This window comes from Tachysurus vachellii, chromosome 21, assembly GCF_030014155.1.
Source record: "Tachysurus vachellii isolate PV-2020 chromosome 21, HZAU_Pvac_v1, whole genome shotgun sequence".
NCBI classification, from domain to species: Eukaryota; Metazoa; Chordata; class Actinopteri; order Siluriformes; family Bagridae; genus Tachysurus; species Tachysurus vachellii.
This window is the reverse complement of record NC_083480.1, coordinates 4,813,380-4,832,603: the sequence shown is the minus strand read 5'-3', so window position 1 is coordinate 4,832,603 and position 19,224 is coordinate 4,813,380. Positions and strand designations below refer to the sequence as shown.

The 19,224-nt window shown below is 39.2% G+C and overlaps 1 protein-coding gene across 2 annotated transcripts in view; it reads right to left on the bottom strand.

The window, feature by feature from the left end:
* Positions 1-19,224, bottom strand: part of sdk1a (sidekick cell adhesion molecule 1a) — a 264,282-nt gene that overhangs the window by 152,799 nt on the left and 92,259 nt on the right. For both annotated transcript variants that reach the window (XM_060896811.1, XM_060896812.1), the window contains exon 2: positions 836-995. In XM_060896811.1, coding sequence (XP_060752794.1) covers positions 836-995 — 160 coding nt within the window. The remainder of the gene's footprint in view (positions 1-835; positions 996-19,224) is intronic.

The window sequence follows — 19,224 nt, the reverse complement described above, 5'->3', positions numbered from 1 at the left end:
TGGATTCGAAAGTTCGAATGTAAGAATGATTAAATATAGAAGTGCACAAAGCACAAGCGCAAGTAATCAACCAAATAAAAAAAGTTAATTACATTTTTACTTCAATTCTTACTGGATTCTTCTAAATCCCCAGCTGTTAAATAGCTGCCTGAAACATGATATGTTCTGACACAGGACACAAAGTATGGCTTCAGAAAAAAGGTGCATACTGTAAACCACCTTAATATCAGATCAATTGTAAATTCCAAATAAAAACATGTGAAGGTTGAAAAATTTTTATATGGGTAAGGAAAGAAATACATGGACGTATGACCATCACATCTATATGTGGTTCTTCTCCAAACTTGACTTAATGACTTTGTGTGCTGAAGATTTAAAATTCCTCTTCACTGGACACTGTTCCATCATGACAATGAACCTGTACACAAAGCACAGAGCTCCATGAAGACACGGTGTGTGAAGGTTGGAGTAGAAGAACTCGAGTGTCCTGCACTGAGCCCTGACTCTGACTCAACCCCACTGAACACTGACTGAACCCCAGATCTCCTCACTCTTACACCATCAGTGTCTGATCTCACTAATGCTCTTGTAGCTGAATGAACACAAATCCACACAGACACTCCAACATCTAGTGGAAAGACGTCACAGAAGAGAAGAGAAGAGATGAGATTATTATAATGCAACATCTAGAATGGGATGTTCAACAAACACATATGGATTAGATGGTCAGGCGTCCATGTACAGTATAACACATGCTCGAGTCGGACACATTTCCCACCCTAGTTAGACCTTTCATTCATTGAAGATTTTAGACTTAATATAGGCAGACTCTCACTTGTACTCTGGGGAGAATGCAGTGATATCTGTGTTGTTGAGGATCCATTTGAACTCCAAAGGCCAGCTGCCCTCCGCCAGACAGGTCATAACCAGCCGATTCCCCTCCAGATGGATTTCTGGAGGCCCTGGCTCAGTTTTGAAGTATGGGGCCACATCACCTGAGGAGAGATAAAAGAAAAGCTTGTGTGGTTAGGATCGGTCAAACTCATGATGATCTGAGCAACACGAGCACACACTGAAGAGAAATACTCTTGTATAGAGTCACTTAAAACTTTACACCTGATTTAACTAATCAGCCAATGAACAGAGCTTTCTGACAAAAGCGGGTGTGTTATTGAAGGTAAAACACTAGAACAGGGGGTAGTGTGTCTGTTACAGGGTTAATCCAGGACCAGGGAACTGAACCTTGTAGTGTAGTTCACACATAATCATAAAACATTTGCCTTAAAGAGGCTGCCTGCCATGCTTCAGCTAAATCCAGAGGCTCAATCATGAAAAAATGGTCAACAAAAGGATTCAGGTTGAAGTCAGGAAAGCGACGGCAGAACCTCCGTGAGCACACAGAAGATGACTTTCAAGGTTGTTCTTTGGTATCTTCACAAGAACCGCCGAAAGCTTTGATTTTAAAAGGAGACCTTTTAGTGCTGGAACAGCAGGTTACAATGTAGAGGATTTCAAAAGGGTAAAACATCCTGGTAGGGAAGCTTTCACAGCTTTTGTGCCATTTACTATTCTGTGTTCTTGTACACTATGATTGTTTCTGTTGTGGCATCAAGAAGCAGAGGACATCATGTCACCGGAATGGAAACAGCGTCATTTTTCACCTTCTAAACCCTGATCCATGAGTTTTAAACCTTTTCACTTCTCAAACATGCCGTTCTGATATCCAATTCACGCCGATTCTTATCCTAAAAGCTAATGCGGATAAGATCTTCTCACGTCCTGCGGTGTGGCGCGTGGTATACAGTAACATCCACTAGCTGTCTACTCCTACATACTAATAGACTAAGTTATAATTTGTGGCCTTACAAGTAAAATATATAAACACTGAAATAGGAAACTTAAATAAACTCAATAATAATAATTATAAATAGCAGATGTGGGGGGCATGGTGGCTTAGTGGTTAGCACGTTCGCCTCACACCTCCAGGGTCGGGGTTCGATTCCCACCTCCACCTTGTGTGTGTGGAGTTTGCATGTTCTCCCCGTGCCTCGGGGGTTTCCTCCGGGTACTCCGGTTTCCTCCCCCGGGCCAAAGACATGCATGGTAGGTTGATTGGCATCTCTGGAAAATTGTCCGTAGTGTGTGATTGCGTGAGTGAATGAGAGTGTGTGTGTGTGCCCTGCGATGGGTTGGCACTCCGTCCAGGGTGTATCCTGCCTTGATGCCTGATGACGCCTGAGATAGGCACAGGCTCCCCGTGACCCGAGGTAGTTCGGATAAGTGGTAGAAGATGAATGAATGAATGAATGATAAATAGCAGATGTAGAAAAAAATGCAAATGCAATCCTAACATATGTGAAAGAATTCGGTGAAGAATTCGGTGAAGTTCCGTGAATCGGAATCAGCGCTGAAGATAAATGGTTGTGTTGGGTTCGGTGAGTGGAAGATAATTCATTGAATTATTTTCTGGAGACTTCTTCGTCTACCCGCATGATTTCAGTGGTGGAAGGAAACCGTAGCACCCCGAGAAACCATTTAAGAGCACTTTAATTTTAGAAGTCTACCCAGCTGAAGTAGTTAAGCACATACTCAAGGATACTTTATAATATTGTGCTCAGAATTTTAACTGAGCACGAGAGAGCGATGGTGATGAAACTGATGCACGAAACCACATCAAATGAAATCACACTGACCACATGTATGGAATGGAGGAGAGGGAATTAGAAATTAGAATTGAAATATTGAATTGTTTTAAAAAAAAATAATTGTCCTAAATATCATTAAAAAAATTCCCTAACGGCAATTACGGTATAGAAAGCGTTTGTTTTGACATCTTTTTTTTTGTTTGTTTGTTTTTTTTTTTTTTTAATAGGACTGTACTGTGGTGAGAACCATAATCTCTGTAATTAGGACAAACACATGCTGTTGGACGTGCTGAACTCCACAGTAGATGCTGAAACAAAATATGTTTATCATAAATAATGTTTGCGAGATTTCCAAGCTGCTGTGCATCCACTGAGTCGTTCAGTCACCCCGGGTGTTGACGTCTTTTCCCCCTTTGCCTTTCCTCCTACGTACACATTCTTTTATTCTTTTTCTCACTTCCTCCTTTTGCTATCTCTCGATCAGAAAGCAGTCATGCCTGAAGACATTAGGCAGAAAGCTGCTCCCTCTTCTGGCACCGAAAGCTCTGAATGTAAGAAGCAGACAAAGTGTGAGTTAAGTGTGTGTGTGCCTATGGCTTATCCTTATAATTCCCTCTCTCTCTCTCTCTCTCTGTCTCTCTCTCTCTGTCTCTCTCTCTCTCTCTCTCTCTCTGTCTCTCTCTCTCTCTCTGTCTCTCTCTCTCTCTCTGTCTCTCTCTATCTCTCTCTCTGTCTCTCTCTCTCTATTCTATCTCTCTCTCTCTATTCTATCTCTCTCTCTCTCTGTCTCTCTCTCTCTGTCTCTCTCTCTCTCTGTCTCTCTCTATCTCTCTCTCTGTCTCTCTCTCTCTATTCTATCTCTCTCTCTCTCTCTCTGTCTCTCTCTCTCTATCTCTCTCTCTCTCTCTCTCTCTCTCTCTCTCTCTCTCTCTCTCTCTCTCTCTCTCTCTTTGTCTCTCTCTCTGTCTCTCTCTCTCTCTCTCTCTCCAGCTCATTGTTCTTCATGCTGATTCAAGCAACTCCTCTCTGCAATGTAATGACTTACCTGTGCATTCGCACACAAAAGTCAGTAGTTCAAAGACTGAAGAGATGCCTGAATGCTTATTGATATATAAAGCTACTCGGGATTTTGCTTCCTCAGCAAGTGAAATTTTGAAAGCCTCGCAGTAGCTCGGAACAGTGGGAACAGTAACAGCAAACAGACCCTCTAAATGAAATCAGCATGTAAAGGAGCTCCAGAGCACACTGTTTTAATCAATAGCACTCTTATTGTCATTAACCATGAACTTCCTTCCCCTTCTGCCCTCTGATGGGTCTGCCGTTATCCTCTTTATCCTGGTCAGGGTCGTGGTGGATCAGGAGTCTATTCACTGTGTCTGTCTCATGTCAGCACACACACACACACCCACACACACACACACACCCACACCCACACACACAGTTGTTTGAACAGTGGGAAGAAACAGGAAACCCTAGAGGAAGCTCACAGGAACACAGCAAGAACATGTGAAACTGCACAGAGATAAAAACCCAAACTCGAACGAACCGAGGACTCGATCGTGATGCACCGTTCCTCCATACTGCACCACTAAGCAAAGGTTATCTTGTATACATCTCTCGCATCCTTTCAAATCAGCTATAACAATAATTGTACATCTCTCATCTCTGTTTCTCTCTGTGAAGTGCAATCCTATAGAGCATGCTATATAAAATGCTCCATGTATTTCTCGGTAAAGCCCGAGAGTATTATTGTTGTTGCTGCACATGCCTTCTCACAAATCTCTGTGAAAAAGTGCTTATATTAATTCTGATGAATACGCCATACGCGCCCAATTCCATCAGGCCTATTGAAAAAGAGCTCCACATTGTTCAGCAATAAGTGCCTCTGCTATACTGAGTGAAACGGAGAGGCAGGAATTCAAGATGACGCCGTGCTGCTCTTGAGACGCTTTGACTTCCAAATGCTGTGGGTTTGGGTGCTATTGCGAATGCCAAACAAGCGCTCTGAAAATTCTCATTCAGATGTGATTAAATCAAGCGCACAAATATGAAGGGGGGGAATCGGGGGTGGTTGGTGGTGAAGGAGAACAGAGAGAAAGACAGAAAAGCTGCTGCATCATCCTATGAGGAAATGAAATATTGAGCAGCGCACCAGGAAAGCGTCCTCGAGAGCCTTCTTTAATATTCAGAAGTGAATAGTAAAGATAATCGTAGTCACATTACTCGGTACGAGCAATATTGTTCTGATTTCAGACCCGTCAGCTGTGCGGTTGGCTGAGAGAGCCTGGAGAAGTCACACCTCCTACAGTACCTGCCTCTGATCCCCTGTGCTGTTGATATGCAGGCTGCATGCAGACAGCGCCTGTCCTCGCCACCCTCTCTCTCTCTCTCTCTCTCTGCCAGGTGTGCTCAATGGAGCCTGCACTTTCCATTTGTTTGTGCACCGCAGCGCTGCTCTCATCTGTGTGCTGTTTCTCTGATGGGCCATCCCGCTGCAAGCCCACCACAGGAATGCATAAGCAGAGCTCGGCAACGAGATTCAATTTGTCAGGATTATTATCGGAGATGAAATGTTCCGACAGACTGGTTGGAAGTGGAGCGGATACCGTTCCTGGCCTACTGGGCTGCGATGACGAATGAACCCCCCCCCCATCCCCCCATCCCCCCTTTTGAACCTCGTCCTTTTTATTTCTGTTGCTCTGTTTTGTTTTCCATTAAACTCAGAAAGACGCCTGAACGGAAACTGAAGACTGACTGTTTAAACCCAGACCATTTTGACATTAGTCTTGTAAATATTGCCTAACGGACGCTGCCAAAACTGTCAGCTGCAGTCCACTATTTATACTGAGTCATATTTATCTGGAAGCTTTACATAAACCCTTCTCTACACGCCAAACCCTGGACCTTGTCTTACCAGCTATCCATCACAGGGGCAGATAAAGTTCTCAATAGTCTAAATATGGTCTGCTTTTTTATTTTATTTTAACTCCATTACTTTTAAAGGGGCCCCTGGGAGACCTAATCTGCATTTCATCTGTCAGTGGTTGTAGTGGAATATAACCCACACATTTGACAGTCATAATGGGCAAAACTAGTGCGTTACCATCTGGTTGAGAAGCTGACTGTAAATCAAAGAGGCAGCCAGCACTTTGAACCTGAGTGCATGGCACTTGACAAGCTGTGATACCTCATCAGCACATGAAGAGAATACATTTACGGCAAGGAAAAAAATTCCAGCAAAACATGTCAGGATCCTTATGTTGGACTGGCTGAGGCAGATTTCGAATGTATTTGCAGGAGTGAATGTTTAATTTAGCAACATGGAATCATGAATGCTAATGTTAGGGGAGAAAAAAAGAGAAAATACAGGATATCTCAGGACTCGAACGAGGTAAGGGAAGGTCTAAATAACCATAGGCAACTGTCTGAAACAATTCTTGTACTTTGTGACAGGCGTTAAAATTCAATCTCCAGAAAGCTCTAAAAAGTCTGCTTCAATTTAGATCAATGACTACTTTGGATTCACTCAACAAGCAAAAGTGTCCCATTCATTAAGCATACCAATTAGACGTCTTGCCTGAGAAAGTAGAAACTTTTCGGCTGTTCGATGTGAAGAACGGCGTGAAGTGCATGTGGAGCTGGTGTGATGGTGGACAGGGATCACTCACTTTCCCAGTAGACCTCTGACATACAAGACAGCGGGCAATCAGACCTGTCTGCACATCGAACAACCGGCGAGACCAAAAAAAAAAAAAAAAAAAACTGGTGCAGACGAACAGACCGAGAGTCTGTGGTAGGTATCGTGAGGAAGAACTTTCTTGCTAAAGGGTTTTTAAAAGCTGTGCATTGGTGAGGAAGTAAAGAATAGTTCAGCAGCTCTGACTTGAAGCGTGCCGTCTATACAAACTGACAAACATCATCTCCACAACCAATTAATACATCTGAAAACAGGCTCTGCATCGGCAAGAATGTCACTACCAAGATAAAGTGTTTTGATATTTGGATGTTTAGATCTCACACTAATTGGATAGGAAGGAAAAGGAGAGCAGAGTGATAATATGCTTTCATTTGGTGAACACATATGTCTTGAATTAGGCAAAGTATCAAACGGGAAAACAGGCATCACCTAATTAAACCAAGTCTGCATCAGTCCTGATTTTATTTATTATTATGCTCTTGGAAACTCAAATAAGGATTTTTGTACACATGTACATTGTACAGGGGGGGCACGGTGGCTTAGTGGTTAGCACGTTCGCCTCACACCTCCAGGGTTGGGGGTTCGATTCCCGCCTCCACCTTGTGTGTGTGGAGTTTGCATGTTCTCCCCGTGCCTCGGGGGTTTCCTCTGGGTGCTCCGGTTTCCTCCCCCGGTCCAAAGACATGCATGGTAGGTTGATTGGCATCTCTGGAAAATTTTCCATAGTGTGTGATTGCGTGAGTGAATGAGTGTGTGTGTGTGTGCCCTGCGATGGGTTGGCACTCCGTCCAGGGTGTATCCTGCCTTGTTTCCCTGATGACGCCTGAGATAGGCACAGGCTCCCCGTGACCCGAGGTAGTTCGGATAAGCGGTAGAAAATCAGTGAGTGAGTGAGAGTACATTGTACATATGGAATATGTAAAATGAGCTACAGTCAAAACCAAAAAAGATCATTTTACAAGATAATTAGTTTAATCTCCATAAGAATATGTGACAGAAATGTAATCATTAATTGAAGTGCATTAATCGGAGAGAAAAAAAATATATGAAGTATTTTTATATATGTAATTAGGTCTTTGTCTATCCTTCCCTTTGCAGCGCTGAGCCTTCTCCTGTAATACTTGGATAATACTGAACTGAAGAAATCTGAGACTCCCCACTACACTACTGGAAGGTCCGTCCGCATCCCAGTTGTAGCTCCTTGACATCGGCAGCCGGGTTTTTATTTCAATCCATGAGTCCAAAAGTTTCCATACACTTTTTGGGACCTCACAGACACTCCATAATTCAGGAAAGATAACGTTTATCCAAACCCCAAGACAACAACAAAGGATTTTTCCATGAGTTGGAGGCATCAGGTACAGAATGAGGATTGAACGATCGCTAGCTCTTTAAGCAGGTGTTCACTATAAAATTAGAGCTGCTCATTCATAGCGCTATTTATATCACGCATCGTTCAGCGCTACGAATGGAAGAAATAAAGGTGAAGCTTTAAAGCAGCAAAGCACCATTAGAAGAGTGAAGCATGGGGGTGGCAGCATCATGTTGTAGGGTTGTTTTGCTAGCAAAGGGTCAAAGCAAAAAAATGTTTTTTTATTCATTTTAAAGTGCTTTATCATGAAATACTGAAGTAAAAACAACACATCAAGCAGAAAGTTCAAACTTCCAGCAGGACAATGATCCTAAGGACACCTCCAAACAAAATGGAATATTGCGTAAAGCTTGTTGTCATTTTCGGACCCACTGAAAAAAATCATATATATCTTGTAAATAAAAAGCTGAACTAAATCTATATCTCGGCTATTGTTTTAAAACGAACTCTTACGGTTTATGTAAATTTGAATGGCGACTGTGTCCTAACACGTTTCCCAGAACAACATTGCAACACTACAGATCCTCAAACATCAACAGACTTAACAACAGGTTCTATTTTTGTATAATTATCCTTCATTTTAGGTGCCAAAAATGATCCCTGTTCCACTTAAGGTTAGAGTAATGGGGAGCTAGCAAACTCTAAGCATTTCCCTTTGGTTTTCATTTAGGACGCCTTCTTAATAGTTTGCTGCCATAAATGTGGCGTCTTAATGTTGGCTTAGAGAGTCAGTTAGCACAAAATATTGTCCTCGGAAAATCTCACAGTAATTCTAGATTTTTGCCTTTCAGCTTGTGTCCAAATTCAGGCAGCATTTAAAAAAAAATAAAATAAATAAAAATAATAAAGTTTACATTTAATTATTTCCATAACTCCTTATATAAGCATTCTCAGGCTACTTTTAAGGCCACTGGCTGATAAACAAAAGTCAACACATTTCTGTATAATTCAATTTGCGTTTATTTTCTTCGTGTTGATGAACGAATAAAGGAGTCGTCTTACATTTGCTGAACATCCTGCTGAAACTGAAGGTCACGGATGATTGTGTGAGGCGATGTGTTTCTAAACCCTTAGCAAATTTTACTATATGAAGTATAAATAAGAAACCGTCAAGTATAGGATTAAACTAATTAACCGCGAAAGACATTGGATAGGTGGCAATAATTCTAGAGCTGAGTGAATAAGAAGTGTGTCGCTGCTATAACTGGCGTTCGTTATAAAGGATTTCGTGCCACCCTTCACCTACAATCGCTCATGCTCGAGAAATCAACACAATCACTGTGTAACCTACTTGAGTCATTTTGGAGAGGCTCCAATTGAAGGGTAGTGTTCTCGAACACCATCGTGACAGCCGTAATCACAACAGGCATTTCTTACTCTAAGTGTTTATGAACACACACGCACACACACACACACTAGACACACACAAACTCAGAAATCATCACTGCTCAACATTTTCAGACACTTCATTAATAATGCAGGTGCCAAAACATAACCTCTTATCACTCATTATCCAGAGCCAGCTCACGGCCAGAGCGGTGCAGCTCTTCAGCCTGTAAAGTACAGTCTTATTGTGTGTAAATGAGTCACTGTGAATGACGTTTGTTGCTTGAACCTTCTTAATGATCCATTAAGTAGTGACATCGGGCCTCGTTTCTCAAACTGGATACCGTCGGATTTATTTGTAAAAAGTAAATATGCAAAAACAATTTGGTATGCATGAAAATTCAAGCTAGGGAAAAAAAAAAAATAGTTTCATTCTCGAGCTCCGGAGCGTGAGGAGACGTACGCACAAGAACACTAACTAATGTAATACTCGAACGATTGGCTACAAATCAGTCTCTGCACATTTATATATGGAAAACTATTACGTGTGTGATGAAAACTTTGGAAAACTTTAGGAAATTCTAAACGAAAGGCTTTAATTAAGGTTACTAAAGAGGAAAGGAAATAAAAAAGTTATTTGGTTGATGGTTATGACTCTGGGTTACTGATCAGAAGGTCAGTGGTTCAATTCCCATCTCCAAATTTAACCCTCTCTGCTCCAGGGCTCTGTATCATATCTGACCCCAACTTATTAACAATCAACAAGTTAAAAAGCTTCACTATGCTGTAATACGTGTACATATGACAAATAAAGGCTTTGTCATTCAATCAAGAAGAAATTTCTCCCTATAAATGAAGGACGTGTTAAAATCAGGTGGTGTGTAAGTCGATTCTATTTCCTGTGACATCTTGTGTTTATGTGTTTAATACATTATTAGAGCTGACATTGAGTGACTCATGAGTGACTGATAAGCTATGTGTCTGTATCTGTAACGTGTATCAGCGCTCCTAATGAAGCTTAAACACAAGTTATGTTTATTTCTCCCCAGATATCAGCCTAATGGACATTGTCTCAGATAATGGGTTCATTGTCTCAGATATATTGTTAGTTAACTCGCGCCTTCTTTTTATTTTCATTCCTTTTTTATAAACACATTGGCTGCGTCCAAAATCGTGCACTATTCTACTCTACCGTGTAATATAAATAGTGTGTGTTCACTTCAGTTACTCTGATGATGCGCTTATTCAACACAAAAAGAAAAAAAATGGAATGGACATTTAGTGCTCACAGCTTAAGTTTACCTAGCCGTAGAGGTGCGGGATGGATGAGAGAAGGTTTCAAGATGGCCGACGACATTTTGGTGGACAAAAAGGTTCGGTGAAAGATATCAGTGAATCAATTAGATCAATTAGAATTCCTACACTTGACAGTAAAGGGTATAAGGTATAGTGTAAGCGCATATTGTTCTGTATATACATTTACATTTACAGCATGTGGCAGACGCCCTTATCCAGAGCGATGTACATAAGTGCTTAAATCTCTATCATTGCATACATTAATACTGGTTCACTATGTTGCATACTTATGTAACCTACGTATGTCCTTTGGGGTGCAGCTCTGAGTTACGGAAACTTAAACTGGATGCTTAACAAGGCATAAAGATACACAGGCGAGGTGGATTACTGAGGCATGTGACAAGCTCATGTGACATGCCGGGGCTGATGGGTAGTGTAGTAGTCCATAATTCACGACAGACGCCCATTAGGACTTATTTATACATTTCACCTTTGAAAACGCTTGATTTGCAGTTAAATCATTAATATCAATTTCAATTTCAGGAAAAATGACCACAACCCGAGAACGCAGAGGTGTATAATAAAAGTCACTGATCAATAATCAACAGCAAAATGAAGGAACCTGCCACTAAAATATACAGTAGATCAATAGGGTTTAGTGTCTGCATATCATTTCTAAATAACACAGATACTGATATTTCTTAGTGTCTTATTGACTACTGAACTTTTAGCATTGATTTTTGATAAGCCTTTTGTTTATTTGAAATAAGGAAGCGATACTAAAATGAAAAAGTTATAAATAGAGTAATGACCTGAGGCTGGAAAACAACTGATTATAAACTTAAAGGTTTTATTGTGTTATAAAAAAAAAAAAAAAGAACAGCACGTAACTTCTTAAACGTTTGGTATATCTGTCTGTATAGACCTACATGCTACCAGCCATTAGTTACAAACATAAACTATTGGAACATCCTTTTCTTTGCTGATTTCCATTGATTTCCAGATTTTTTCACTTCTTAAGATCCTTTTATTAGCGGCAACCTTAGACGCGAGCACTCTGCTTCGCTGAAATGAGTTTTCCACTGCTCAGATCTACAGCTCACTGAACTTTGTTTTCTTTTTCTTTCTGGTGAAACACATGAATGAATTTGGTGCATAAATGAAATGGTTATGAGGTTAAGTTAAAGCGAGTCCTGTACATAACGGGCGGGAGTTTGCGCGCGGCCCGGTCGTTAGCCGTGAAGCCGATTCATCGTTTGTTTAAAGTCATGTGACTATTTCATGAAACAGACTTCCTTTTACAAATCTTGCAACCTGATGAATAACGAGTTGTTCATTCTAACAGGCTATAAAGGTTTGCTTTCTTGGAACCACAACAACTTGTACTAAAATAGCTCTAAACATTATAGACATGCTGGTGTTAATTTACTTTTACAGAGCAAAACAGAATCGGTTCTGGGTAAAGATTTGTGCTGGATGTTTCCAGGAAAAAAACAAAAAAAGATTGTTTGCGAGAAAGGGTAAAAAAAAAGAAAAATGCCAGTAGTAGCTCAGAATTAAACGTGACTGACGTGTGCCCCGGAACGAAAACTACCAAAGCTTACTAAAATGTTTCATGTTCGGTGTTTGGTACTTCATGAAGCATTTAAACGGTACATGCTCGCTGGTTCCACAATGGAATGTAAATGGGTTTCATTACTTGACAGAGTCAATGTCACTTTTCAGGGTTGTCTTGGCCCATTTCATCCTTCATACAAGAATCATTAGTGGCCAGTAAAATGGAATTAAGCTTCCATCAATCACTTATTAGCAGGATGCGAGCGGAGGAACCGGTGGTTGTGTTGTGGATCCTGTGCTATAACATGAAATTTATTTAGATATAGAAGTGCATCAGGTAATTGAAATCCTCTGAAACCTATTAAAACATGATCTTTTATGACACGATACAGTGTCTCTCGTCTGACAAGAGAGCCTCTTGTGAGGCAAACTCGTGTATTTAACCAAAAAAAATGGAATTTGTTCCTGTTCTGTTGTGTCTGTGTTGTATGTCTTTGTCATGTCCCACTTCAAGGTGGAAGGTCATATAGAAGTAGATGCTCAGTGAATTGGTAAGAAGTTTGTAGTTTTTCTGTTTCTATTTAACCTACTGAGGTAATACAGTATATTCAAAGAAAATATATTCCCCCCTTAAAAAAAACCCTCACTAGCTACTGTTTCTGGCTACAAAGGAAATGTTGATATTAAACCCATGTCTATGAGATTCCCTAAGTGTTTGTCATAAGCATCTGAAATTGGAAAAACCTTCAACCACAAACATCGTGTACGAGTTTATCCCAATGTCCTGACTCACTTTATGTCAATAGCTATAAAATCATTTATTTGGACCCATAAGTCGATGTCCATTTTGGCCGGGTTAGGGTTAAGGTTAAGGTTAACCTAACCCTAGGATGGTCACCCAAACCTCCTGCTCTGGTTATGATAAGTAGTAACACTTACCCCCGCTACCGTCTCATGATCTCTAATGCCACAGCTACACAGGTACAAAATGACTTCCTGACTATCTGTGAGACTAAAGTAAAGTCTCTAAGCATGAATAAATTGCTATCGGTGTCCAGAAGTAAAGCAATAAGCCATGACTGATGCACCTTGGCGAGGTGAGTTTATGATGACTGACTTCAGCAAATATCCAGCTGACTAAATGGGTAATGAACGGTGTATGAAACTGCCCGGGGTAAAGCCATCTTCTCAGACAATCGAGTCTGGAAGAACATTTTTGGAGAGAATTTTAGGCATTAGACTACTATATCCTGCTAAGATGCAGTTGCATTTGGCACACAGCACATAGAAACTGGGAGATTTTCCATCCATCACTTGAGGGGAGAAAAAAAAAATAATGTAGAATTACTGTCAGTGAAAACGGTGACTTGGGCATAGTAGTAGCAAAGGAGGGGGTTGAGAAATATGGAAGCATTAAAGAATAATACGGAAAATGAAAAAGAATACCAAGCAGAAACCTCATTCAACAGTTTGTTGAGTGGATAAATGTGATATGATTGTGTGTTCTTGGACTCTTGGCTTCACTACACAAGGACAGGCAGCGCTATGCCAGGAAGCAACCCGTTGAGCCACAGAGTGCTGGAGTGCGCACCTGTACACAGGCTACTCTCACCTCTGAGCTAATCCATACTTTGGGCTCGTAATTAGATGAAGCACAAGTGCGAGATCGGGCCAAATGAGAGATGGAAACGTCTCCCTCCCTGCAGTGAATGAGAGTGATTTAGATTCATCCCTATTAGTCTATTAATATACCGTGTTCTCCACAGCTGTGTAAACACATTAGTGCAGGAGAATGGATGTACCCAAAATGAACTACAATAGAGACAGCAGCAAGAGTGTAAACAATAGAGCGCAATGCTATGCTGTTTACAATGTGTTATAAATGAGATCCAGGTGGGTTCAGTGATCCCAGAAACCATCCACCAGGCTGTTTATATGCAACGGGCCATCGGTGTTTCCACTCTTTACATGGTGACTTGGGATATGTTGGTGTTCAACCATGTAACAACTGATTTGAAGGCCAGTGGACATTCGGACATAAATATCATACAGGCTCGAAAGTTCCCCTGCTTAATACGGTACTGTACAGTATACACCAGGGTTTTGTCTAGAAGGACAAACTACTCCTTTTTCTATAACAACAATGCATGATACTGTAACTAAACACTCAAAATAACTGATAATAAACAGTACAAGGACATTTAAATAAATGGACTAGATAAACAAGATTAACTAGATTTGTAAAGTTCGTCGTGACAAACTTTGATGTTGGCTTTGACGAGGCAAGTATTCACAAAGACCGGTGCTTTTTGGAGGCGAGTGGACATAAGGGTTAGTGTTACTTTTGGAGGCAAGTGGACAGAAAAATAGGGTGCCAAAACATTTGGAGGCAAGTGGAGATGAGCATGTGACGTCATCCGAATACTCCTGAGGAAGTTCCCCTCATTGGGCTGAGTGTTTTGATATGTCACATGTTCATGTTGTGCTAATTTTTGATTTCCACATGACATCACGTGACATCATCAGAATACACGTGAGGAAGTTCCCCTCATTGTTCTGAGTGTTTTGATATGTCACATGTCAATGTTGTAAAAAGTTTTTTGATTTTGCATATATTGGGGCGGGGCTATGGCACAACCGGAAGACCAGTCGGTACACCAGTTTATACCTTTGTTCAGAGTCTCACCCTAAAGGAGCTGGCAGAGTTTGGTGTAGATAGTTCAAAAGCTTGCCGAGTTATAAACCTCCAAAGTTTATACAAATTTCTTCTACAAAGCAAACATAATTAGATTAACAAGGCAAACAAAGGGCCTTTTTACACCTGGTCACTTCATGTGTTTTCAGAATGCAATCAAAAAGAAGACGAAAAAACTCGTTACGACGGTTATGATACAAAAATTTACTGTTTGCTGCATTTTCGCTGGCGGCAGCAGCGCATTTTAGACCCAACGAGACACCTGGGTGAAAGATCACCTGAGTGACGTACTTCCGTTTGGGAGGAGTATAGCGCTGACGTATGTGGCTTGAACAACCACATGCATTTACACCTGTCCAGTTTCATGTGAAATCCGTCCCAGACCACCTCCTGATGTGGTTTGAACCATCGGATTTATATCCGTCTCGAAAACGTTTCGGAGGGCATTTAGACCTGGTCTTTTTACCATCGGATAGCTATCGGATCACAGATAACGCGTGAAGTGACCAGGTGTAAAAAACCCCAAAGTGTTCAAATGGTCAGTTAGACAGAAGTGAAACTTACCCCCATTGTCATGCACTGTGCTGGGCTACACACCACTGTCTCCTTCTCTAACCTACATATGTATGCTTAATAGAGATGTAACTGAATAGGAATATATCATACAGAAAGAGCAATGTTCTAAACAGATATGAATCAAACAGGTACAGATATTAATATATAATGGATACACAGCAAATTCTGGACTTTGGAATAATCTCTCTACATTTGAGTGTACATGCGTGACCATAGAATATACTATGGGATTTAACACAAAGTAAACTAACTCTTTTCTGAGAGATACCAGGTAGAGTTACCAGAGAAACCATTAACCACTGGAACCTCAAAGGTGTTGCTGCTACTACTACTTATAGTTCTTCTCCTTCTTTTTCTACTATTTCTCCTTCTTATCCTTCTCCTTCTTCTTTGTCTTCTACTACTTTGTCTTCTACTACTTTTCCTTCTTCTTCTTCTTCTTCTTCTTCTTCTTCTTCTTCTTCTTCTTTGTCTTCTATTACTTTTCCTTCTTCTTCTTCTTCTTCTTCTTCTTCTTCTTCTTCTTCTTCTTCTTCTTCTTCTTCTTTGTCTTCTACTACTTTTCCTTCTTCTTCTTCTTCTTCTTCTTCTTCTTCTTCTTCTTCTTCTTCTTCTTCGTCTTCTACTACTTCTTCTTCTTCTTCTTCTTCTTCTTCTTCTTCTTTGTCTTCTATTACTTTTCCTTCTTCTTCTTCTCCTTCTTCTTCTACTACTTTTACTTCTTATTATCCTCCTCTTTCTCCTACTTCTTCTTCTTCTTCTTCTTCATCTTCTTCTTCTTCTTCTTTGCCTTCTACTACTTTTCCTTCTTCTTCTTCTTCTTCTTCTTCTTCTTCTTCTTCTTCTTCTTCTTCTTCTTCTTCTTTGTCTTCTATTACTTTTCCTTCTTCTTCTTCTTCTTCTTCTTCTTCTTCATCTTCTTCTTCTTCTTCTTTGTCTTCTACTACTTTTCCTTCTTCTTCTTCTTCTTCTTCTTCGTCTTCTACTACTTCTTCTTCTTCTTTGTCTTCTATTACTTTTCCTTCTTCTTCTTCTCCTTCTTCTTCTACTACTTTTACTTCTTATTATCCTCCTCTTCCTCCTACTTCTTCTTCGTCTTCTTCTACTACTTCTACTTCTACTACTATTGCATAATTAAAACATTTCTCAGACTGTATATTTATAATCACACCCTCCAGTGTCACCCATATGAGGATGAGGTTCCCCTTTGAGTCTGGTTCCTCTCAAAGTTTCTTCCTTTCCTAGACTTGCTCATAGGGGATAAATACATACACATTGTGAACTAAATATATCTAATATTAATCTTGAATTTTGTATTCTATTCATCTTTATATTAATCTTTATATTAACCTTTTGTTCTATGTTTATGTTCTGTAAAGCTGTAAAGACGATGCCAATTGTAAAAAGCGCTGTACAAATAAACTTGAATTGAATTGAATTAATACTTTGGGATTCAGATCCCATAAGACAAAGCTAAAACACTGAGGTTTTTACTTTCCCTAGGGAGCAAGAGACCGCTTATACTGTATATGAACCTCTTGGTGCAAACAAAGCTCATGTTAGTTAACATGTTAGTCATGTTAGTCTAACAACAAGCTGCACCTTACAGCATCCTTAGGAACTGCCTGGTCAGGGTCGCAGCAATTTGGAATGGGTTACAGTGTGGGAAATCGAATCAACTACATTTTTCAGAAAATGTCAGGGGCATTATTTTGTACAAACAAAAATAACAACTTCACGAGCGGGATTTAAAAAAAAAACAAACAGCTCCACACAATATCTGGAAGCTGTCAGAGTCAGAATTCACCGCTGACAGCATTAACTTTTCTACTCCAGTCTTTAAAAACAAAGGCCATATCCTCTTCCAGGTTAAATCTGAATTTAGATTTTAGAAATGAGAGCAGTATTTAGAGCAGTAAACAGACACATAGATATAGATATAGATATAGATATAGATGTAGATATAGATGTAGATATAGATATAGATGTAGATATAGATGTAGATATAGATATAGATATAGATGTAGATATAGATATAGATGTAGATATAGATGTAGATATAGATATAGATATAGATGTAGATATAGATATAGATGTAGATATAGATGTAGATATAGATATAGATATAGATGTAGATATAGATGTAGATATAGATATAGATATAGATGTAGATATAGATGTAGATATAGATGTAGATATAGATATAGATGTAGATATAGATATAGATATAGATGTAGATATAGATATAGATATAGATGTAGATGTAGATGTAGATGTAGATGTAGATGTAGATGTAGATGTAGATGTAGATGTAGATGTAGATGTAGATGTAGATGTAGATGTAGATAGTTATAGATATAGATATAGATGTAGATATAGATGTAGATATAGATGTAGATATAGATATAGATGTAGATATAGATATAGATGTAGATATAGATGTAGATATAGATATAGATGTAGATATAGATGTAGATATAGATATAGATGTAGATATAGATATAGATGTAGATATAGATGTAGATATAGATATAGATGTAGATATAGATATAGATGTAGATATAGATGTAGATATAGATATAGATGTAGATATAGATGTAGATATAGATATAGATGTAGATATAGATGTAGATATAGATATAGATGTAGATATAGATACTGTATAGATGTAGATATAGATATAGATACTGTATAGATGTAGATATAGATGTAGATATAGATGTAGATATAGATGTAGATATAGATGTAGATATAGATATAGATGTAGATATAGATATAGATGTAGATATAGATATAGATATAGATGTAGATATAGATGTAGATATAGATGTAGATATAGATATAAATATAGATATAGATACTAGCTTTGTGTTATACACCTAATGCTAATTGCTAATTAAACGTGCCATTGGTCAGTGTCAAATGTTTTAGATTTCGAGGGTAATCATCTTTTAAAGCAATTTAATCTTATTCAATAAAACATTCTGTTTTATTCATCTTCAGAAAGCATCGTTTCAGAGCCCCATTGGATTTTGGAGACAATCCCAAAAAACGCTGGGCACAAGATCACGGATGAGACACTGGTTCATCACCATACACACATTCAAAAAAAATGCATTGGCTACTCAGGTGTATGTACAGTATATATGTGTGTATACACTGTGGCTGGTAATGGACTTAAATGAACTCACAGCCAATATTTAGCCAAATAAACCTTCGTATATTTGAACAGTATGAATAATTGTCCGTACATAAGACTTTAAAATATTTTCATCGTCTTTCGTAATAGTATCCACGAACTTTCGGCTTGTTTTTCATGCATTTTAAGATTAATTTCTCGGCACAGCCATTAAAAATAAATAGTGCATTAAAAATAAATCGGTGCTGTAACTCCTAATCTCCTAAAACAAACAAAAAAAAAATGGTTTAAATGCTATGTTCTTTTTAAAACAAATTGCTGCAATTATTATTTGAGTTGGTTTTTAAATCTGTTTACATTTTTTTCTTTCAGCAGAAATAACAGCTTTTTTTTTTTTTTTACATTAAATGCTACAGCAACAGGATGTGAAATGCCTTAAATGAGTAGCTGCTTTAGTTAAGCGTAGGCTTAGTGTGGGATGTGGTAGCTCAGTGGTTAAGGTGATCGCCTTCTGATCGGAAGGTTGTTGGTTTGAATCCCAGGTCCGCCAAGTTGCCACTGCACCCTCAATTGATCAGGTGTATAAACTGAAATAAGACAATGTAAGTCACTCTGGATAAGAGTGTATGGTAAATGTAGTGTGATAGTTGCAATTCCTATTATTTGACATGACGTAGATGTTAAAAAGCCCCGATTTAGATGGAACGGAAAATATAGTTTCATCTTTTCACCCACTTATTTGACAGGAGTTGAAAAGCCACCGTATTTCATTCATTATTTATTCGTGACCCACCAAAAATCCCATTCGAGTGCACCTTCAAAGTGGAGTGGTGTGAAAGAAAAGGTTATCTGTCTTACATCTGTCTGACTGGGACAAGCCAGATGTAGATGTTTACTTGACCTTCCAGCACAACACTGTCA